Raw genomic sequence first — 25,326 nt, forward strand, 5'->3', positions numbered from 1 at the left:
ACTTCTAGCAGGTATATATATATACCTGTTAGAGGGGTGTGTGTGTGTGTGTGTGTGTGTGTGTGTGTGTGTGTGTGTTTAGAGGTTATTAGGTTTTTGTTTGATTTTTTTGTTGTTTTTTGAGATGAAATGTCACTCTGTCATCCGGGCTGGAGTGCAGTGGGGTGATCTTGGCTCACTGCAGCTTCCACCTCCTCGATTCCAGTGATTTTTGTGCCTCAATCTCCCAAGTAGCTGTGGTTACAGGCATGTGCCACCATGTCTGGCTAATTTTTGTATTTTTAGTAAAATGGGGTTTCACCATGTTGTCCAGACTTGTCTTGAATTCCTGGCCTCATATGATCTGCCTGCTCCGGCCTCCCAAAGTGCTGGGATTACAGGCATGAGCCACTGCGCCAGACAAGGGTTATATGTATAGACGTGTGCATGTGTGTGTATACATAGTGTATTTTATATATATATCTTCTATTGGTATATTGGGTTTTTAATACAGTATTTCAACAGGCATCTTAGAGCAAATAAAAGTCAGTTTTCTTTTCAACATTACTTTTCTTAATAAACATACATTTTAAAATACCTAGTGAAATACAATATTTAGTATCCATTTTTAAGCACACTGTGTTTTAATCTCAAGCTCATAGATTCCTTGAGATAATGTCGTCTATCACCTGAAAATTCTTTAAAAAAATGCTCATGTAAATATAATAGGCTCATGTAAAGATAATAGGATTTGTATTTCATTCCTGAGAACAGAAACATTTTGAAAGTAAAATTTGCAACAAAAAATGCTTATGGAAAGTTAGACAGTGCTCTAGGAGGCTAATAGTAAGCATAGGAAAATGTCAGAGACCCATAAAATCTTTAGATTTATTTTGATTCCTACCTGAAAAAGTATGAAATCAATTCTTGCTAAATCCAGCAAAACAACAAGGAAAATTACTATTCACCTTTTTCTCTCAGTCTGTCTTCCAAAGCTCCTAAGATAAAAAGAAAAATACAGAAAATCCTATTTCCATTATTACAATGAAGCATTTTTGAGCTAGTAGAAAATTAGAATTAGACCTTGCTTTTACTGTCATCACAAAAGCATTTCATCAAGTTTTTTGAAATGACAAATAACAGAATTCTTGTATACCATATGCTAACCAAAATCATTTTACTGCCACGTCATGAATTATTTTAATATCTGTTCTCAAAATTAAATAAGAAGATACAACACTGCATTTTCCTACTTGAGAGGAGAATTAGTTACACGTTACATAGAAGGTTGTATTTATTGCTGTTTTTTTTCTTTCTTTATTTTTTTTTTTTTGAGACGGAGTTTTGCTCCTGTTACCCAGGCTGGAGTGCAATGGCGCGATCTCGGCTCACTGCAACCTCCGCCTCCTGGGTTCAAGCAATTCTCCTGCCTCAGCTTCCTGAGTAGCTGGAACTACAGGCACGCGCCACCATGCCCAGCTAATTTTTGTATTTTTAGTAGAGACGGGGTTTCACCATGTTGACCAGGATGGTCTCGATCTCTTGACCTCGTGATCCACCAGCCTCGGCCTCCCAAAGTGCTGGGATTATAGGCGTGAGCCACTGCGCCCGGCCCTTTTTATTACTGTTTTTTGTAGCTGGTGTGACTCTTATAATAGAGGTGGGCTTGCAGCCAAAAATACATGATTCATCCAATAGATATTTACCATGTAACTTAGATTTTATGTGCTGAATATTTTGGTAGTCTATCCAAAGTTCTAAAGGAAACCTGATGATAAAATGAGTTAAGCCATGTGGTGTATCAGTTAGCTTTTGCTACATAAGGAACCATCTCAAAGGTAAGCATCTAAAACAAGCTTTATTTAGCTGCTCAGACAACCTTAATTTAGGTTACGATTCTGGGTTGGACATCTGGGCTGTCTGTCTATCTATCTGTCTACCTACCTACCTACCTACCAGATCAATTAAGATAGGCTAGGCCTATAGAAAAATAGAACAGAACAAGGTAGACAGAAACAGAATGTAGCAGATATAAAACTTGGCATGTAAGTAAAGAGCTGTAATACCTATGTCGCTGAAAATGGAACTGTTATCTACGGAAAAAATTAAAATAATCTCTATGCTATACCATCCAGATAAATAAATTCCAGGTGAGTTATGACCCAGATGTGAAGTAAACCTTAAAACTGTTAGGAGAATATGTAACCAAATAAAATGTCTTTATGTTTCTGGATTAAATAATTTTTTTCTTAAAAGCAGAAATTATAGGGAAAATAGTGATAAATTATAATTCATGTCCCTTTTAAAGAGTTACTTTAGATAATTAAAAATCAATAAAATGGTAAAAGACAACAGACTAGATATCTCCAATGCTCAACTGTGTAAACGGGCAAATTATTTAATATCTGTATACCTAATTTTCCTCAGCTATAAAATGGTAGTTACACATCTTATAAGGTATTTATGAAAACTGCATATTCAGAGTTGGGCACAGTGACTCACATCTGTAATACAGCACTTTGGGATGCTGAGGTGGGAGAATTACTTGAGGCCAAGAGTTCAAGACTAGCTTGGGCAACATAGTGAGACCATATCTCTACAAAAATAGAAAAAAATTAACTGGGTGTGGTGGTGCACACCTGTAGTCCCAGCTACTCGGGAGGCTGAGGTGGAAGTATTACTGCAGCCCATGGGTTAGAGGCTGCAGTGAGCTACAATCATGTGACTGCACTCCAGCCTGTGTGACAGAGAAGACTTAATCTCTAAAAATCAAACAAATGAAATGCAGCACTGCTACGTGCTGTTAAATGTTTGCTTTTACATGCTCAAAAAGAGGCCAGCATCCATGAATACGAATATTTCCTACAAATAAATAACAGATGTTCAGCCAGTCAAAAATCGGCTTGCTATTCAAGAAGGAAATTTAGAATGACCAAGATTGCAAATATAGAAATGCACATGTGTACTAGTTTTAAGGAACATGCAAATTGAAATATAAACTGTTAATATTTTGTACCCATTAAAGTGACAGATATTGTCTGATAATATCAAGTGTTGGCAAGAGGGTAAGAGCCAGGAAATTTTCTTACCTGCTAGTGGGTGTATAGCATAATACAACATATTTGGAAAGAAATATGCCAGTATCTACTGAAGATAAAATTAGTATTACCCTGTGTATCAGTTACATAGGATATGTAACTGCATAGCAAAGGACTCTAACATTCAATGCCTTAAGATAATAAGTGCTTATTACTGCTTATGAACCTGTGCATCTTGTTAGCTGGAAATTTATTTTGGTCTTGGCTGGGCTTATTCATGTGTATGAATTGTTGACTTGGGGTGAGCTCTCTCAGGTAATTGGGGTTTGCTGGAGGGAATTTTGCCTAGGTTGGGGCCAATGGGTTCCTTTCTATGAGATTTCTTGTTTTCCAACACGATAGTCTGAATTTTTCGCAAGAGAGTAAGAATATGTACAGGGGATAAGACAGTAAGAATATATATGGGGTATTTGAGTCCCAGTCTTGGAAACAGCACATTATTTTATATATATATAAATATTTTTGAAAAAATACAGTCACAAAGCCACTTAAGATTCAAGGGGTGAAAATACAGACTCTATCTCTAAGTATGAAGAATAGTAAATTCACAGGGAGGACTGTAGAACTGGGAACCTTTTGCCTGTCAATTGACTGCACCCTGTAATCCAACAATTGTCTATCTAGTAGTTATGTGCCCTGGAGCAGGAGTCTTCAAACTGGCAGATGTCTTTTCAAAATTTTTCAGAGTATGACTCTGTTGATGATTTCAGAGAAACTAATTTTCAGGTACTCAGCCTCCAGATGTTCTCTTTTGTAATCCTTCCTGGTCACCAGAAGCCTCTTCCCACATCACAAAAGGATGGCCTTCCATATGCATGACATGTTGTTACTGACCTTCTCTGCCAGGGCTTATAATATGAGAAATATCCTTGCAAATGCTGCTTTCTGGGAAGCCCCTTTGCTGAAGCCTCCATAAAATAAGCCTCCAATCTTACACATAATTCAATTAAGAGTGAAATTTAGTCCTGTTCAGATGTTCTGATTTCAGGAAAAGAAAAAAGCCATAGGTCAGCTGTGGCAGTTCTTTCAAATGTAGAAACTGAACTTTCCTGTTGCTAACCAGTTTTTGAAGGTGCACATACATTGGGTGAAGCCCATCAGTCAGTGATCCAATCTGAAAATCATCTGAGAGCCATCTTTCAAATTCATTGTGGTAGTATTATTCAAGTGGAGGTTCAAATATAGTTCAAATGTATGCATGGAATATTTTCCCTAGCTAGACTCTGTCCTCTAGGTGTATGGAGGAAAGAGGAGGTGTCCAGGTTATGTACCTGTTCTTATCTTTTGGGGCTGCTCTTGTCTCTTCTGTGCCCTCCCCCTCCAACCCACGCTTCTGCTCAGAGCAGCCTGTCTTCTTTGCTCCCATAAATGTATTCCGGGCCTCAGCTCTTCTGTGCATATTTAGCAGCCCTAAACCATTTCTTCACCAGCCACTTCTCTATCCCAAGACTCTCCTACTAGGAACAGCAGAGGATCCTAAATTCATGCATGCATTTTCCTGCCCCGTTTGAATGATCCATGTGCATGTCTGTCTCTGAGGTTCACCTCCCTCTTCAGTGTGGGTGTGTCATTATATCTTTTAGCCAGGACTGTGTGGCATTACCTCCCTTAGCCAGGACTGCATGTTAAAAGGGTCAGTACATATTTGAAGAAGGAATGGGCTTATGAGTGAATAAACCCATGCATCATGGGCAGTCTGTGAGGACATGCCAGTCACTTCCTTGCTGCAGAGAGCTGGGGATATTGCAAATTCTCCCCCAGTTGCCTCTCTGCATTGGATTAGAAGATTAAGCCCATATTCCTCTGTGGCCAAGTGGCAAAATAGTCAGTCACATACTCATCTATGATGGCCAAGAAAACATTTATTCCCCAGCCCCCGCACCCTAGGCAACTTCCCCTGTATGGAAATAATGTACTTAGCTTAAAAATATTCTTTCTCTGCTTAAGATAACAAGACTAAGTTCAAAGTTAACCTTGCCCACTTAAAAAAAAAGAATATACAGTAAAATGTGAACTACTAATACATGTTTTTTGTTGTTGTTATTATTTTTTTTTAGATGGAGTCTCTCTTTGTCGCCAGGCCGGAGTGCAGTGGTGCAATCTTGGCTCACTGCGACCTCCGCCTCCTATGTTCAAGCGATTCTCCTGCCTGGGCCTCCCTAGGAGCTGGGACTACAGGCGCGTGCCACCACATTCAGCTAATTTTTGTATTTTTAGTAGAGACAGGGTTTCACTGTGTTGGCCAGGATGGTCTCCATCTCTTGACCTCGTCATCCACCCACCTCGGCCTCCCAAAGTGCTGGGATTACAGGCGTGAGCCACCGCTTCCAGCCATACATTTTAATATCATATCTCTTGAGGAACAATAATGATGAAAGTTCTGTTTGGTTCTATTATTTTCTTATATACTTGCTTAGATAACAAGATCATATTTGTATCTGTTGACTTTCTATGATGATTTAGATATGTAAGTGTTAATAGTTAACATATATTAAAAACATTTATTTTCCTGACTTGTAATGTTAACAGCAGTATATGTGACTGTGAGGTTTTCCTTTGATTTTAATTTTCACTTTTATAATAGTCCTTATTTTCTTATAATAGTCCTTATTTTCCAATTTTTTTTTTTTTGAGACAGAGTTTCGCTCTTGTTGCCCAGGGTGGAGTGCAATGGCGAGATCTTAACTCACCACAACCTCTGCCTCCTGGGTTCAAACTATTCTCCTGCCTTAACCTCCCCAATAACTGGGATTACAGGCATATGCCACCATGCCCTGCTAATTTTATATTTTTAGGTGAGACAGGGTTTCTCCATGTTGGTCAGCTGGTCTTGAACTCCTGACCTCAGGTGATCTGCCCTCCTCAGCCTCCCAAAATGCTGGGATTACAGGCGTGAGCCACCTCGCCCAGCCTCCAAATTTTTTTTTCTTCTGTGAGACAGTCTGGCTGTGTCACCCAGGCTGCAGTGGCATGATCTCAGCTCACTGCAACCTCCGCCTCCCAGGCTCAAGTGATCCTCCCACCTCAGTCTCCTAAATACTGGGACTACAGGCATGCATCACCATGTCTGGCTAATTTTAAATTGTAATTTTTGTAGAGACTAGGTTTCACCATGTTGCCCAGGCTGGTCTGGAACTCCTGAGCTCCACCTACCTTGACCTCCCAAAGTGCTGGGATTACCAGAATGAGCCACCGCACCCATATCATTTTCAAAATTCTTTACAAAGTGTTTCTTTTACATTCATAACATAAAGTGCTATTTTAAATAGACTGACTTTTGAAAATAACATAGATAAAGCACTAAATGGGAACATCAGAAGAACAGGTTAAAAAAAAGTTGGAATATTCTTCAGGATTAGGGACATTGAGATGTTTTATTTATAAAATGATATTTAAATTTTAATAATAGAATAGCTGTAATTTTGTTTGGAGTGTTTAAATCTTCTGTTTAATATTTAAGACCAGTTTTGCACAGAGGTTTTACAGAGATGCTAATTGTTGTATGAAAAGGAATATTATTCTGGAATTTTGAAATAGAGAAGAGAAAGGAAACTCACAGCCTACCTAGGCTTTTGTGTGTGTGTGTGTGTGTGTGTGTGTGTGCGCGCGCGCGCGCCAGTGCCAGTCACAAGATGGGTTTATTCTTGAATAAACTCTAGCCAAATTGTTTTTCCTGAATCTTCTAATACCTGAATTTACATAGTCCATGGTTGTGTCTAAACTAGATACTCAAGAGAGCTTGGTTTGTTTTAAAGGCCTTTAATTAGTTATATTTTCATGGACAAATAGAGCAGCAGTTTATTTAAAAAGAATGAAAGGATAAAAAAATTAAATATATGTAGAACAGGGAAGGCAGTATCTAATTATGTTTCTGGGTCAGGCTCTGCTACATAAGATTAATTTAAAATTGGGGTTTGGCAAGTAATTTGTATCAAAATCTCAGCAGGAGTTTTTGTTGCAACTAACAAGCTGATTTGGAAATTTGCATGGAAAGGCAAAGGATCTAGAACAATCAAAAAGACCTTGGAAAAAGGGTAAGAAAGTTGGAGGGCTTCCATCTCCCTATTCTAAAAAGGTACTATAAAGCTATAGTAATCAAGATAGTAGGCAACTCACATGGGTATAAATTTAGACCAATGAAGTAGAATTAATTATAGTTGGTCCTTGAAAAACACAAGGGTTAGAACCCCTGCACAGTGGAAAATTTACTTAAAACTTTTTACTCCCCCAGTACTTAACAACTAATAGTCTACTGTTGACTGGAAGCCTTACCAATAACATAAACAGCTAATTATCATATCTTTTGTATGTTATATATACAATACACTGTATTCTCATAATAAACTAAGTTAGAGAAAAGAAAATACCATTAAGAAAATCATAAGGAAGAGAAAATATATTTACTACTCATTAAATGAAGTGAATCTTCTTTAAAGGTCTTCATCCTCATCTTCACATTGAATTGACTGAGGAGGAGGAGGGAGAGGAGGGATTGGTCTCAGGGGTGGCAGAGGCGGAAGAAAATCCACACATGAGTGGATCTACACAGTTCAGACCTGTGTTGTTCACGGGTCAATTACAAAGAGTTTAGAAATAAATCCTTCATTTTGTAGGCAATAGATTTTTGATGATGCCAAAACAATTAAAGGAGGCAAGGATGGTCTTTTCTTTTCAATAAATGGTGCTGAGACAATTGGATATTCATATGTAAAAATATTAATTTCATCCCTTACCTCTTATTATACCCCCAAATTAACTCAAAATGAATGACAGCTGAAAATGTAAGAATTAAAAACTCTCAAACTTTTAGGAAACTTCAACGACACAGGAGAAGGTCTTCAGGGCCATGGACTGGGAAAGATTTCATAAGTATGATCTCAAAAGTACAGTCCTTGAAAGAAAATAATTAATCAATTAAAACTCATCAAAATTAAAACCTTTTACACTTCAAAAGGCACTATTGAGAACATAAAGTGCCATTTGTTGAGAAAACCGAAAGACAAGCCATAAACTGGCAGTGGAGATTTGCCAACCATATTCCCGATAAAAGACTTTCATCTAGAAAGAATGCAAACAAACCACTTACTATTCAATAAGAAGCAAAGAAATTATTTTTTAACAGGCAAAAATAAATGAATAGACATTTCTCCAAAGAGAGTGTACATGAGAAGCTATTTAATATCATTAGTTATTAGACATTAGCTAAATGCAAATGAAAACTACAATGAGGCCAGGTGCAGTGGCTCATGCCTGTAATCCCAGCACTTTGGGAGGCCAAGGTGAGTGGATTGCTTGAGGCCAGGAGTTCAAGACCAACCTGGCCAACAGGGCAAGACCCATGTCTACTTAAAATACAAAAATTAACCAGGAATAGTCATATGCACCTGTAGTCCCAGCTACTTGAGAGGCTGAGGCACGAGAATTGTTTAAACCCAGGTGGTGGAGGTTGTCGTGAGCCAAGATATCATACCACTGCACTCCAGCCTGGGTAACAGAGCAAGACTCTGTCTCAAAAACAAAACAAAACAAACAAAAAAACCCCTACAATGAGACACCATTTCACATCCTTTAATATGGCTATAAGAAAGATATTTAGCAAGTGTTGGCTAGGTAATAGAGAAATAAAGATTCTATATTACTGTTGGTGAGAATGCCAAGTATTGCAGCTGATTTGGAAAATAGTCTGTCAGTTTCTTAAATCATTAAACATAAATTTACCTTATGAAACAGCAGTTTCACCCTAAGGTATCCATGCAATAGATATGAAAACATATCCATGCAAAAAATAGTACACAAATAAATGTTCATAGTAGCTTTATTAATAATAATCAACAAGTAGAAATAGACCAAATGTCACTCAACAAATAAATGGATTTAAAATATGTGTTATACCCATACAATGGAAAATAATTTAGCCATAAAAAGGAATGAAGTATTGATGCATGCCACAATATGGACGGACACTGAAAACATTGTGCTAAGTAAAATAAGCCAGACACAAAACACCACATATTATATGAGTTCATTTATATGAAATGCCTAGAAAAGACAAATCTTATAAAGACAGAAAGTGAATCAGCAAGGCTGTCACACCCACACACCCACCCAGGTCTGGTTTTAAAGGGTATTAAGCCCCATGAAATGGACATTATTTAACTTTTGTTTGATGTATGGAAACAGCAATATCAAGTCTTGGTTTCAAAATATGTTTAACCTCTTCTGAGTTATGTAGAACGGAAGAATGTTTTCCATTTGCAAGTGTTGGAGATGACAGTGTTTTCCCTCTGCTTTAATCCGCTTATCCTAGAACCCTATAGGAAGACAAAGACTGTTTTAATTGACACAGTTCAAGTTATTGATAGTGAGATATGCACATATGGGCTTCATCTGTCTATAAAAAGGAAGCAATGGAGCCAATTAATTAATTCTAGTAAAATTAAATGTTTACACCTTTTAAATCTGGAAACTATAAAAAACAAAGTGGTGCTCCGTGCACAAAGAGCATAAGCTAGTTTTTGCTATCCTTAAGGGCCTCTTCCTGCATTTTGGGTATATTGAAATTTCTATGCAGATCTTATTGAGGTGATCAAGGTAGGTGACTTTGATTTTTATTTTCTTCAACAAATTCAAGTACCAATAACTTTCAAATGATATTTAATAACTATTTTAAACACAGAGGACATGGTCTATAATGTTTTGTCCTGGCTTAAATACTTATTCCAAGTAGTAGATTTTAATAGAAGAAAACAAGAGTGAATAATGGGTAGCAGTTCTGTAAACACGGAGTAGAGGTAAATCTTAGTGATTTAAATTAGTGACATTTCTGACTTTTTGAGATTGCGTGTTTTTAACTTTTTAATGCATGAAGTTAATGTCAATTTTATGATACTTAGATTAAAGGCCTTTCATGTTTACTGTGTGTATTTTTGTTTGCCTTATGAAAATGTCTAACCATAATTTATCAGTAACATTTCAAAAATTTATTTAAATTATAGCATGTTAGAATCAGAGGACCATTGAATACGCTATATGCATTTCTTTAAAGAATGTGGGAAATATCTTTTCTAATAATTTAATTTTCTCTTTTTTTAAAACAACTCACATTAGCATTTTTTTTTTATACGGTAGCATCATTTTAACCCCCAACTGCATATTCACAGGATGTGTAATAATTTTTGCAAGTAACATTTGGAATTTGTTCTTCTTGACATCTTTATGTTTATATGCATTTTGCATTTCCCTATCTCATTTTTTTGAAATCCAAATGTAACCAATTTCAACTTTTTGTGTTACATTCTTTTTTTTTTCTTTTACTGGGTAGCATCTCTCTCTTTTCTGAATTTTTTGCAAACCTGTTGTTTTTGAATTCTCTTTTTTCCCTTTATTTTCTTTCTCAATATGACCCCAGGAGCCAACACAAAGAAAAACGCAGATGATATAACCAGTAATGACCGTGGTGAAGATGAAGGTATTTTTTGTTTTTTCAAAGCTCAACCCTGGTGCATGATTTTATATCTATCTATCTCTCCTTTTTTTTTCTTCATTTCAATCTGTTTTTCCTCCCCTTATATAAAACTAGTACACTTTGGTGTGCTGCTTTAATTATATTTTCTTCTTGTATAGAAACCACTGTCATTTTTAATCCCAGTTACCATGTACAGTAGACAAATCACTGTGAGAAGTATAAATGTTGTTTCTAGACATGAAAAGAGCAATGAACTTCTGTTTACAGAGAAGCTCATCTTTTTTTCTTTTCTTTTTTTTTTTCTTTTCCTTGGCTTGGTCACAAGAAGAGAAAATGGAAATTTAAAACTTGCATGTATAGTCTCTTTTCTCCCTTCCAAATTTTATTTTGTAAGTTAATATACTACTTTGGAGCTTTGGTCTCTTAATTATTTTTATAAATTGCAAAACTCTGAAGCACCTTAGAAGAATCTTTTTTTGGAGGGCTGGAATATCGGGTTTTTTTAATTCACAAACATTTGATTCCAACATAGGTTTCTAATAGTCTGCTCACAGTGAAGTACATCAAAAAGTGTTTTAACGAGATGCTGTTGTTAACGAGTCCTGTTCTTTCAGGACTGCTTTTTTCAGCATTTAAAGAGAAAAAAAGATAAGAGCATCTCAGAACTGAAAAAGAACAAAAAGCTAGCCATGTGCATCTTTCTTTTCACACCACGGCTATTTCGTAAACATTTTTCTCCTTAAAATATTTTGCTGCTGTGAAGTTTCTTCTTAAAGTTACCAAAGTGCTCAATACATTATCTACCAGAAGTGAAAGGACTTTTTTAAAAGATGGTAGGTCTGAGGCGCTCATGCAGACAACTCACACACTGCTTTTCTGCTCTTTCTGTAGAAGAAATGATTTTTTTTTTTTTTTAAAGAGGAGACGCAACAAAAAAGTACTCAAGCCCTTCTTCATTGGTAAGACTATAGGATTAGCTAAAAGCACATTTTTCCCATCTTGGTAACGAAATACATGGAACTCCATTTTTTTTTCCTATATAATAAGGCTCTGGCTGGACATTTGAGTGTCTGTCTGAAAGGCAATTTAAAGCCCAAAAGTGAGTGCTAAATTATCCTTGCTGGTCAAGCCCCACTTCTCTGAAAGCGTCTTTTGACCAGTTCTTGTAGTTGCTCCCCTCCTTGCTTATCTTCATAAATCAACTGTTCTCCAAGAAAAGAAGTCTTGCCGACACCATTTCCATGCCTGGTCTTCCATTAACATTTTTATTATTATGATTTTTACTGAACCCATAGGGCTGTCATTGCCTTAAGTAGCTCTCCAAGATAGATCCCAATTCTGATGGATACAGAAGATCAAAATCTGTACCTGCAGGTACCCCATTCTGTGATAAGGGCTTCCAAATGTCTGACATTTTATCAGTATTGAGCAGATGCATAAAAATGAAATAAACTTTTGTTGTCTCATACCTTATACTGCTTTAATTGGTATCCTGTTTGGCCTTCTCTTTTTAATGTATTTCCTTTTGATAATTAGGATCTGTTTTCACAATGTTCCCAGTGAATGTTTATTACCATTAAAATGCTATCTAATTTTCATTTCATATTGATAAGTTATGATTTTTTTACTTTGCATTAATATGACAACTGGTTATTACTTCCACAAGTTCAAGAGAATCTTGTTCTATGTTTTATGAAAGGTAAGAGATGTTAATCTCACAGATTTTTCAAGGGAGCACTTTAAAGCAGCCCTTCAAAATCTCTACTTATTCATTTTTCCACAATTTACTACCCAACGGCTGGTAATGGTAAAATAAATGAGGCCAAAAACAGCAAATTAGGAACCACAAAGAAGCAGTGGATCATGAGAAAAGCAATTTCTTATTCATAGAGCAGAAGACATTTCCCGTAGTTAGGATGAATAAATTATTAATAGAAGATTTTTACTTTATATTTGAATTTTATATGAGAAAATAAAAGACACTTCTCTGCCGTGGATTAAATATCTACAAATAAATACTTGGATAACTTGACACTCTTTTGTGTGCTTTACTGTGACCAATGGGTATGTCATGTCTTCTATACGAACCCAGTAAAATTGTAATCGTAATTCATTCAAATTGGAGCCACCGTCCAAATGGTGGTAATTCATATCCTCAGAATGCCTTTCTGGTATTTCAAAAGTGTCCCTGTGAATTATGAGGGGGAAAAAAGCTTTATTGAAGAAAAAAGTGAAAATAAATATGCATAGATACTTGGGTTTTCTTTTAGTAACAGAGATATTTAAATTATTTGTACACACACACACACACACACACACACACACACAGACTTATCTGTATCCAGAAATATTTATAGGTGAAGTCAGTCTTCTAAAGATTAAACGCATTCCTAATGACAGGTTAATGTTATAAACAGGTTATTTAATCATGACTTTTCAGAAAGCAGGCTCTACAGATGGTCTCCAACTTTCTATCATCACAGATCATTGTTTTTACATCATTGTTAATTTAGATAATAAAGTGAATTACTAAGAGGAATCATTGGTTGCCTGTCACAATGGGAGTTTATAGACCCTGTGAAAATATAAAGCATTTAAATAATTTGGATTCTTTTGCCATTTTTTGTTACATCTCTTTTGTTTTTGTCTCTTAAATATGTTAGGATGTTACTGCGATAACTGGAACAAAGACATTTGCTTGGACATCTTTTTTTCCTGTGTTTCTGTTCTGTTAATAATTTTTAACTATTGATTTTGTTTTCTTGTCATTATCCGCCCCTTAATGTTAATTTATAGCTTCAGTTCAACTTTTATGTTTTTATTGTTACATTGAAGATGAATCTGTACACTCACCTGTGAATTAGGATGCAACTATGTTAAAATTAATTACAATTTTGGAGTTGATTTAATACTTAATTAGAAAACAAAATCTATTTTGTCAAGGGTCCCATGTGCTGCTTCAGTTTATATCACATTTTAGGGTTTGAGCAAAATTTAGGAAATATGTACTTTACTTAAAGCCATTTTTTGTAATGCTTTAGATATATATAGAGATGCTCACATGAGTAGAGTACGCCAAATGTCCATATGCTTCTCAAAATACCATTTCCAGAAATAGACAATGTAACAGCATTGATCATTTTCCTTAGAAACTCTTATCAAGGGTCATATCATCCATAAAAATAAATGTGCTTAATTCAAGTCAAAATAGGGAAATCAATGAATCTCCTTTATTCTTAATTTAGCATTGGTGAGTCAGTGTGATTCTTTATTGTGTTTTCTTACTTGGTTTTTTTTCCAGATATTCATGATCAGAACAGTAAGAAGCCGGTTATGGTCTATATCCATGGGGGATCTTACATGGAGGGCACCGGCAACATGATTGACGGCAGTATTTTGGCCAGCTATGGGAACGTCATTGTGATCACAATTAACTACCGTCTGGGAATACTAGGTAAGTGATTTCATCGTGCAAATCACTGAGCAGGAGGAAACCTGAAAGGCCCACTTGCTATTTTGACGGAGCTCGTGGATTTGAATCCTGTTATGCCAATTCCTGGATAATTCCACTTTACAGTGTTTATGTGATCAGATATGTTTATTCCTTTTCCTGCCTTCATGCAGCATAGCCATTTCATTGTTTTATTATTATTGTTTTAGCTTGAAGTTTCAGATCAAATAATTTTATTTCATGGAACCTGAATCCCTCCTCAAACCAATGCAAACTTTAAGATCATCTAGATGAAATGAAATTTTATTTGAAGCACGTTTCTTCATTGGAGTTAAATGAATATGTGTTTTCTTCATAGACCTGTATAATGAACACATACTTGGTGATATCATGGTTGGGAATGACCATAGATCTTAGCTTTCTTTTCTGGTTGTGTAATTGTACGAATCAATATATTGTGTGGAGGAAAAGATTTTATCCAATTCTCTAACTGATTATGTTGAGCCTTTGGAAGATCTGTTGTTTTGGTTCCATTGCATTTGCATGATTCCAAAGGAAACTTACTTGCTAGTTGATTTTTGTTCTATTTGATGATCTATGGTTAAAGGCTAAGTATGTGGAAATTCAAGTTTAGTTCCTCCTTGTTTAGATGTTTCATTGATTTTCTACTAATTATAGGTTGGAAAATTACACCTCTTCAGGGTAAGATTTTAATATGTTCTTAGATGGCCTTTCCCGCTGTTGCCTAGTTTGTGAGTAATATTCTTAGACCTATATAAAAACATTTGTTTTTCAGGCAAAAACGCATTAAAGTGGTGTAGAAAATAAAAATTTTAACAAACTAGCCATGAGAGAGATGTGTATATTGGTTGCAGTGTGATTATGATACAATAGAAAATACCAAATAAAATGGAGGCCGGGCACGGTGGCTCTTGCCTATAATCCCAGCACTTTGGGCGGCCCAGGCAAGCAGATCACTTGAGGTCAGGAGTTCAAAAACAACCTGGCCAAAGTGGTGAAACCCTCTCTCTACTAAAAATATAAAATTTAACCGGGCATGGTGGCAGGTGCCTGTAATCCCACCTACTCAGGAAGCTGAGGCAGGAGAATCTCTGGAACCCTGGAGGCCGAGGTTGCAACAAGCCAGGATCCCACCACCACACTCTAGCCTGGGTGACTGAGTGAGACTTGTCTCAAAAAAATAGATAAATAAATAAATAGCAAAATAAAATGGACTAAAGGAGGTCTGTCAAGCAAGAAATATGGCTGATAAAGTTTTCTTCAAATAGGTACATATTACCAAGAATTTTCTTTCTTTCTCTTTCTTTCTTTCTTTCTTTCTTTCTTTCTTTCTTTCTTTCTTTCTTTCTTTCTTTCTTTCTTTCTTTTTCTTTCTCTCTCTCTCTCTCTTTCTTTCTTTCTTTTTTATTTTTATTTTGAGACAGAGTTTCGCTCTGTCGCCAGGCTGGAGTGCAGTGGTTTGATCATGGCTCACTGCAACCTCTGCCTCCCAAGTTCAAGCAATTCTCCTGCCTCAGCCTCCTGAGTAGCTGGGACTACAGATGCACACCACCTCACCCAGCTAATTTTTGTATTTTTAGTAGAAATGGGGTTTCACCATGTTGGCCAGCATGGTCTTGATCTCTTGAGCTTGTGATACACCTGCCTCGGCCTCCCAAAGTGCTGGGATTCCAGGCATGAGCTACTGTGCCCGGCCGAGAATATTTTATTTTCAATCAGATGACTTATTTCATTTTGAATGGTTTTTCTTCATATTCCTATGTGAAAAGATTAACCTGTAAGAAACCCTAAGAGGGGATGAATTGCTAAGAAGCCCTAAGAGGTGGTATAAGAAACCCTAAGAGAAATGCATTTCTTACTTTGAAATTCAGGTGACTCACAGGTGTTGCTAAAGTTGTATCTTTTGAAACATTGATAAAGAACTCAAAATTCCAGGTTGGTTTTTGCATTAAAGAAAATAAACACCACCAAAAAACCTTTTAGTGTCAAAAACTTTGTTGTATCGCTGGCTTTATTTCCTATATTTTTTGTAGTTTTCTGTGAGCCACATCTTGGTGGAATAATGTCTCTAAACTTTTGCATAGTGATGATTGCATGCTTCACTGAATATTTTTCAGAGGCTCTGGATAGTTGCTTTGGCTACTAGTGTTGGAAACAGGAAATTGTGCTTCTTGATGTTTTACAAAAGGTCCATTCTGACAAAGAGGTGGAAGGAGGAAAGAACGTGTGAGGGCACTGCACAGGCCCTCTTCAAAGGGAGCAGTGTGTGCACTGCCCATAGCACGGCCACACGGAAGAAAGCTTGGGCATCCTTTTCTGAAGGAAGCAGTGGGCATCGAGCAAATTCTGGCTTTGCTGGAATCCCAGAATATTCTGTTACATGCGTGATGGATTGACGTATCTGATAAGATTGAGTTTCAAATGAAATTGATCTCCTTTTCCTCCTAAAGGTCAGTTGTATCAAGCAACTCTATACTAGGATTTCTTATCAGTTTTGTCCCTTCCCGAATCAATTGCAGGTCTTGCAAATTAGCCTGGAAATTATACACACTTATTTTAGAGGAAAAAAAACTCACTGAAAAGTTGTAAATCTACTTTTTAATATGGAGAGCTTTTAAAAGTCGTAAGGTAACAGAGAGCTGTAAAATTGGTGGGGAAGAAATAAAAGAAGCGATTTAGCATCTCTATGCCAGTCTATTTACATTCCTCCAATGAGCTAGTGTGGAACAGCCAAGCACACTACAGACCTCCTTTCATTTGATGGAATGAAATGTGCCAAGTTTGCCGATTATACAGGACGATAGAGACTTTAAAATGTGACTATGTTGATCTTTATCATGGATCTTGCATTTACTATTGTCCTCTTGAAAATCGCTAGGTGGCATTTACCTTTTGCTTGCAGGAAACTACTATTATCGGTCTTGAGAAAATGTTTTTAAACCTTTGGCATCCAGATATTTAAAAAGATGATCAAATAAAATACACAGCCGACACTGCAATGATCATTACAGTGAGTGCTTTTCATACAAGTAGATTCATTTTTAAGCAAAAAGTTGAAATATTCTTTGAGTTCTTTTTCTTCCAATAAAAGTCATAAATGTTATCTTCCTACCTTATGAATGGAAAAATATTGTTTTAGATTATTATTTTTTTATGGAGTAACAAATGCTATTTTCTGTTACTCAAAAGAGAGGATTAAAAAGATGGAGTATGCCAATGATGGAAGTGGAATGCTGGCATTGGAAAGGACATAGATTGCAGCTTGAGACAGACAGAACCTAACATGTTTCCTCTCCCTCTACCACAAGAAAGTCAGCAAGCATTTTCTGAGACTCCTTCCTTAGATGTAGAAGGCAGTGGTCTCTTCCTTGCAAGGCTGTTGTACAGTATAAAAATTCCATGGTTCAAAATACTACACTATACCTCATAAGCATATAATCTGTACAATTACTTGTCAATAAAAAAATAACTTTTTTCTTTTGAGATGGAGTCTCGTTCTTCTTGCCCAGGCTGGAGTGCAGTGGCATGATCTCGCCTCACTGCAGCATTCGCCTCCTGGATTCAAGTGTTTCTCCTGCCTCAGCCTCCCAGTAGCTGGGATTAGAGGTGCCCGCTACCATGCCTGGCTAATTTTTGTAATTTTAGTAGAGACGTGGTTTCGCCATGTTGGCCAGGTTGGTCTTGAACTCCTCACCTCAGGTGATCCACCCACCTCGGCCTCCCAGAGTGCTGGTATTACAGGTGTGAGCCACCGTGCCTGGCCAAAAAATAACCTTTTAAAAAAGATTTAATAGACTCATGCAGATGAAGTTTCATAGGCTCTCAGCAGCAACCATTATACCCAGTCACGCTACAATTTCTAATGTTATTAATATCATTATACATTGTATTAATACCACTGTTTATGCACAGTAAGAATTATAGCTGATCCAATCTGTAATGGCTAATATCTATCAAATATTGGCAGCCAGACTGAACCACATTAATTTTTAAAAAATCATTATAAGACACTTCTAGACATTAAATAAATCAGAAGGTCATGTTTGCTCTTTAAAGTATGAAGGTTTTTTTTATTATAATCAGAACTGTGCTACACAATCTTGCTAGCCGTTGCCCATATAATTTATGATCCAATCCAGGACATGTTTGAAAGTTGCTATGTGCTATGAATAAACTGGGATTGCCCCAGGCAAATTGAGAGGTACATAGCTATAAAGTAATTATTTATATCTACATGAAGTGTCTTCTGATTGAAATGGTGTTCACTTTGTTTTTAAAGAAGCTACACTTCTCTAAACAGATTTCCTATGTATTCTGCTGTACACCCTTGTCACTAGGAAGGTGGATATGTTACCAGAAAGAGGTCATAATCCAGACCCTAAGACAGGGTTCTTGGGTCTCATTCAAGAAAGAATTGGAGGTGAAAAGTGAAAGTAAATTTATTAGGGGAGTAAAGAAATAAAGAATGATGGCTCCATAGGCAGAGCATCCCCCAGGGTTGCTGGTTAGCTATTTTTATTATTCCTTGATGATATGCTAAACAAGTGGTTGATTATTAATGAGATTTCCAGGAAAGGGGTGGCAATTCCTGGAACTGAGGGTTCCTCCCCTTTTTAGACCATTTAGGATAACTTCACGATATTGCCATGGCATTTGTAAACTGTCATGGTGCTGGTGGGAGTGTCTCTTATACTTACCATATAATGAGCTGTGAGGGTGACCAGATGTCATTCTAGTTGCCACCTTGATTATAGTGGGTTTTGGCTGGCTTTTTTACCACATCCTTTTATCAGCAAGATCTTTGTGACCTGTATTTTGTGCTGACCTCCTATCTCATCCTGTGACTAAGAATGCCTAACCTCCTGGAAATGCAGCCCAGTAGGTCTCAGCCTCATTTTACCCAGACCTTATTCAAGATGGAGTCGCTCTGATTCAAACGTCTCTGACATATGTATTCAAGAATTTGGAATGCCTGAAGTTCACCAGTACCTCTCAGATTAGTCATTGCCAGGGTGTATGGTGTTCCTGTCTGCTCAGAAGCCAGCAAAATCCTTGCTGAGCTGTACGTGCCAGGGCATTTGCCTGGCCTCATACCAACTTGATTACCTATCCCCTATCATCCATTCACCTCACAACATCCATACATATCATTTACCCCCAAGAAGATTAGGCGTTAATCCAGGTAATAAACTTTCAGAACAATCACCTCCACACAGAAACTGCAGAGGATAATCTGATAAGTCTGAATACCTGCAAAGCCATTAGTAAATCAATAAATACTCTTTTCTCCATTTTAGCCCCTTATTTTAGGATAACTTGAGTTCTCTCAAATCTGCTTTTTATTTTCATGATAATCCAAAGACCTTCCATATAGACTGTACCTTGCTCATGCTTTTTGATGGAAATACCTGGAACTTATTTATATATGGCTTTTACCTTCCCCCTTCCAATTGTCTCCAAGTGCATGTCTTTGCACCTGCAGTGGACTTCATGTGCCTCCATTTAAATACATATTTCCGTTTAGCTCACATGGTACTGTCACCTTTTTGGTCATTGTATGATTTCATGTTTCGTGTACGCTGAAATTGTTGCTTCAAAAGAGTCCCAGCTATGTAACATCAACTCATTGTGTGCCTCAGTATGGCCAGCAAAGGGTTGTAGAAATTACTTCATTTAATCTTCATAAAGTCCTTCGGAGGAGTTAACCTTGTGTCCTGCCCATGAGTAGATGAAGACTTGGAGGTGATGGGATTTACTCATGGCATCACACCTTTTAGCAGTCAGAGCAAGCATCGAAACCCAGGTCTAACTAAAGACAGAGCTCTGTCTTATCACTCAGAACACATCCACAGCCTTGTTAATTAATGTCAAGTATGAATTAGTAAACCGTGGAATAAGTGAAGAAATTGAATATCACTTTAGCGTCAGCTGTAGCTTCTATCTTTATGCAAGAACAGTTCTTATTGCTGATCAAGTTGTGATAAGACACTTACATCATATTTTTAAGCTCCTCACAGTGGGTCCTTAAAGGCTGTTTCATTTCCATTCAATCATTACTGGTTTGTTGTGGTTCATGGTGATGGTGGCATCAACCACAACAATGGCATTTGTCACATCAAAGCTGTTCAGTGCCATAGAACTAGTGTTTCATCAGCAAGTTTGGTGTCCAACTTCTAGTTCCCATATCATTTCCTGCTTGCTGTCTCTTGTGCATAAATTGAGTCACATGATCATTTTGGTGCATTTCTTACCTGATATCCATCAGGAACACCTGCTAATTTTTCAATTGTTATAGCTGTCCTGAAAATTTTCACCTTAGGGTAGGTTGGGTCATGGTCTTCTGAAGTTGTCTTTCTCTTTAAGGCCATTCATCGAATAAACCTATTAGGCGCTTTGGAGTCATACCTGAATATAAGACAGAAATGGTTTGATATAAAAGCAGCCAATGTACATAGCAGAAACAGCATTTGTAGTAATAATTTGGGTGACTTAACCTATATGCATGCTCTCAGCCTAATAATGTGGTCACCTTCCCTGTTCTGGTCTCCCTTGTAGGGTCTTGGATTTCCTCGGAAATTGAGGGAGGGTGGGGTGAGCTCTGAAGCATTCTTGCAATGCTTTTGTGATATGTGTGAGCCATGTAATATTCCACTCAACAAAAGAAGCCTGGAAATCATTAGAAGAGAGGACTAATACGTTATTCCCAAGAGTTACAGTCTGACTTCCATGAGTGTACATTTATGTGGCATGCGTCTGACATTAGTGGAAATTCATTGGGTCACTATAATTTACCTGAAGCACATCTGCTGAAAAATGTTATGCTGTCTTATAAATGGTCTGTACATTCTTCTCTCATTTGGAAGTTAGAGGAGTTGCTCTATTTTTGGTACATTTGCTATTTTCTTTCTTTTTCCAACAATATTTCTTTTCTAATGCTTTATGAAGGATTTTATCTTAAATGGAACACATCTTATGTGTCAAGTCAAAAGTTCATAAGCGTATATGTTAAAAAAGAAAGCATAATTTCCTTTTTTGAGAATTAACACATCTTGATGCCACTCTCCTGGTTTCATTAGAATCCCTCTCCTCTCTTCCTCTGACCAAAATGTCTCAGATTTCCCCTGATTTGATTTCTGTAAATGGCCTACTTTGACTGGAAGAATTCCCTCTCTCTGTCTGAAAAGAGGACCCAGGCATTACTAAACCAAAACACTGCTAAATGTTAAATGAGGAGAAAGGAAAGTTAAGCATTGCACTTAGTGAGAAATACATAAACAAAAGTAGAGACATAAAAGAAGCATGCGAGAAGGGTGAGAAAGTGAAATCCTGAGACAAGATGAATGACGTGTGAGCACTGAAACCCAGGAAGTAGCAAAAGGTGGAAGAAAGAATGGGGGCCTTTAGCATAAGACTCTTTGTGGGGTGAGTGGCAGATGTTATCCATAAAGCCAGCCTGGGGAGTTGGCGGGGGTACCTGCTGTAGGTAACGCAGTAATAGAATGAACACATTGGAGAAGACGGGGCAACCTCTAATCCAAAAATTGTGACATAAAGAAAAACCAAGAAACTTTGTAAAAAAACCCCACACAAACAAACAACACAATGTCTTGTTTTTTGTTATCTTCTTTATAATGAGGTTTTGATGTATTGAATACACACTTGGAAACACTGTAATCCCATGGTCGTTGTGACTGCACACTGATAGGTGTGGACAGATCTTTGAGGGGCGAAAAAAACCAGGATCACATTTTTGCTCTCAGAAGGATCATTTGCTTGGACTTTCCTCTTCTGCCTCCTAGTGGCTCAAAATGCCCACTGCATGCATTGGATTTTTTCAGGATATGAAGGTCAGGAAAAATTGAGGTTGAGTGCTTTGTCCTTAGGACATCAGAGGCAAATGGAGCAGAGATGGGAGTGACTGAAGTGGGATAAGGACTCTCTAACCAGGAAGGTTCCATTTACATAATAGTTGATGGGAACAGCAGAGCAAAGAGGCTCCCTGGTCCTCAGCTGATGCAACAAGTGAGACATCAGACTGAAGGGTATTGGGCAAAGAAATTCAGGGGAAGGCTGGTTGCAGTAGCTCTCACCTGTAATCCTAGCACTTTGGGAGGCCAAGGTGAGAAGATCCTTTAAGGTCAGGAGTTCAAGACCAGCCTGAAAAAATAGTGAGACCCTGTCTCCAAAAAAAAGAAAGAAGAAAGAGAGAGAGAGAGAGAGAGAGAAGGAAAGAAGGAAGGAAGGAGGGAAGGAAAGAAAGAAAAGAAGAAAAGAATAGAAAAGAAAAGAAAAGAAAGAGCGAGCCAGATGTGGTGATGTGCCTGGTGTCCTAGCTACTCAAAATGGTGAGGCGGGAGGATTGCTTGAGCCCGGGAGTTCGAGGCTACAGTGTGCTGTGATTGCACCACTGCACTCCAGCCTCAGCAACAGAGTGAAACCCTGTCTCAAATTTTTTAAAAGAATCAAAAGAAAATCAAGAGAAGAGTGGAGACAACGTAGAAAATAATTGGCTTTGTTTTGTGTTTTTTCCCCAATGCATTCATTTAATCATCAGATGAAAATTGAATAGATTCATCATGTACAAGGTGATGTTTTGAAATAGGTATCCATTGTGAAATGGCTAAATTGAGCTAATTCACAAGTGCATTACTTCAAATGCTTATTTTTCTGTGGTACAAACACTCTACTTTCTTAGAGGTGTTGAGTATTCGATTCTTTGTGATTCAACTATGTTTGCCATATTGTACAGATCTTTTGAATTTTTCCCTATTAACTGAAACTTTGTAACCTTTGACCAACATCTCCCCAGTTTCCTCTCCACCTCCAGCTTCAAGTTCCGTAAGAGAACATTCTACTGTCTGCTTCTGTGAGCTTGACTTTTTTGAGATTCCACATATAAGTAAGATCATGTGATATTTGTCTTTCTGTGCCTGGCTTATATCACTTAACATAATGTCCTCTGGGTTCGTCCTTGCAGCCCTGAATGACAGAGTTTCTTTCTTTTTTTGAGGTGAAATAATATTTCCTTGTGTGTATAAACCCCATTTTCTTTATTCATGCATCTAATGATGGACATTCAGGTTGACTCCAGCTGTGGTGCTGAGTGTTGCAGTGAACGTGGGAGTGCAGATCTCTCTTCAAAGACTTCTTTCCAATCCCAAATACACAAAACGATCATCCGGCATCTTTCATGGTGTGGAGGCTCTCCTTGATCTATTTATAAATGATTCAGTATTTCTTTAAAGAAGTTGGAATTTTATTTTTACATCCATAACCATATTTGGAAATCAAAATATTCAAACAAAACTCACAGAAGAATCTATTCCATCAATACATAATTCCCAGTTTATTGATTGTAGAACATCATGTAAGCATGAGTTAGTAGTCACAGAGAATATGCCTTAAAAATGTTCTCTCTTTGAAAGTTTTGCATTCAAAACAGTCTCTTAAGATTATTAATTCTAAAAGACCCCATCCCTTTCTGCCTTCAGCCTGTTTTCTTCATTTTGCTTCTCATCCAGTATGTGAAAGGTTGATTATTTTTAGTTGATGCGGTTAATGTGCCCCCTGTCTCCTTGGAGACAAAATGACACAAGTTGTACTCTAAATAAAAATAAGAGTATGATGAGTATCCCAAGGGATGATGGAAAATTCCAAGGAGAAGCATTGAAATTGAGAGCCAAATTCAAGTACATTGGAATTAGGGTTCTGGTGATAATTCTGTCAGTATCTGCATATATTCAAGGAAATTAGTCCTTTTGAGTATGATAATGGAAAAATCTCTAAAAGGTAATCTGAACAGGATGTGTAAAGACTATGTGATTAATACACACTGCATGCCTGTACCAAAATATCTCATGTATCCCATAAATATATACACTTACTATGTACGCATACATTTTAAAAAAGTATTTAAGACTACTGTACGTATTCTGGCCTGCAGCTTTTTTCCCCCTGACATTTGCCTACAAGCCTGTAAAAGCACAGGTAGTTCTTACAAGAAGCATGAATATGCACATAGTACATGCATGCCACCAGTGATACAAAGACAGATGTGTTCTAGTAGAACTGTCTTATTTTTGTCCAGTCCAACATTAATAAGTCATTAGCTTTATGGAAATGAGCCCTAGAGGATAAAACATAGAGGTGCAAAGTAAATTTCCTAGGGAACAAATTATGGCAGGTACACCCTGCAGTTAGCAATATAAATATATGATTCAAATAAAATTATAACATATTGATTGGTACATCCAGCAATATTCTTAGGATAGTTTATCCTTTGACTAAAAATAATAATAATAGCTTTTTTGAATGAAGTGTTTAATTTTCAGTGTAAATAATCAGAATTATTTTAGAATGCTCAACGCAACATTACTTCAAAGAGCTAGGGCCTTTATGAAGATAAATCACTAGAAAGCCTCTGTTGAGTCAGTTAATTATTTGAGATTATATACACTGATTTTCACTGTGTTAAGTATAATGGCATTTATTACAGGCTCAGATGTTACAGACAGAAGGCTGTGTCCAGTTATAGGGCTATAGTCATAAACAGGTGGGTAAAAAAACACATCATTATAAAGAAACCACAAACAGGCAGGTATGATAAACACATAATGACAAGCATTTTAGCACTGGGTGCAGTGGTGTGTGCCTGTAGTCCCACCTACTTGAGAGGCTGTTTCAGTGTAGACAGGCATGACAGAAACACTACGATTTGTACACAAGAAAACTAAGCTTTGCACTGGTGTTGGGAGAACATTTTGGAATGACAAAATATTTCCTGTTTAAGAAATATTTGGTAACAGTCAAAGTAGTGTCTGATCCTTTACTGAAATATTCCAGTATCTGTTTAGATGTCCCAGTTGCTGTCAGATACTTGGTAAACATATATATATATAATATATATAAATATATATTCTATTATATATACCAATTATATAATATATAAATATATAATATATGCAAATATATAATATATATTATATATTTATATATATGTGGGGGTATCTATGGGTGTGTGTATATCTATGTGCATTTACATACATGTGTATACATATGTGTGTACATACATACATATGTGTGTATACATATATATGTATCCATTGTTTGCCCTTGTGATACACACACAGATCTATATGTATGTATATTTATCTATGTATACATATATAAAATATATTCCTTGACTCACAGTGGGATTATATCCCAATAAACCCATTGTAAATTTAAAATATCATTAGTTGAAAATATGTCAATATACCTAACCTACCAAACATCATAGCTTAGCCTCGCTGATCTTGAACACACTTATAACA

The 25,326-nt window shown here is 36.9% G+C and overlaps 1 protein-coding gene across 2 annotated transcripts in view; it reads left to right on the top strand.

The window, feature by feature from the left end:
• Positions 1-25,326, top strand: part of NLGN4X (neuroligin 4 X-linked) — a 340,751-nt gene that overhangs the window by 194,086 nt on the left and 121,339 nt on the right. For both annotated transcript variants that reach the window (XM_012434421.2, XM_012434423.3), the window contains exon 3: positions 13,844-13,996. In XM_012434421.2, coding sequence (XP_012289844.1) covers positions 13,844-13,996 — 153 coding nt within the window. The remainder of the gene's footprint in view (positions 1-13,843; positions 13,997-25,326) is intronic.

This window comes from Aotus nancymaae, unplaced genomic scaffold (assembly GCF_030222135.1).
Source record: "Aotus nancymaae isolate 86718 unplaced genomic scaffold, 86718_ANA_hifiasm-v0.15.2.pri h1tg000058l, whole genome shotgun sequence".
NCBI lineage: Eukaryota > Metazoa > Chordata > Mammalia > Primates > Aotidae > Aotus > Aotus nancymaae.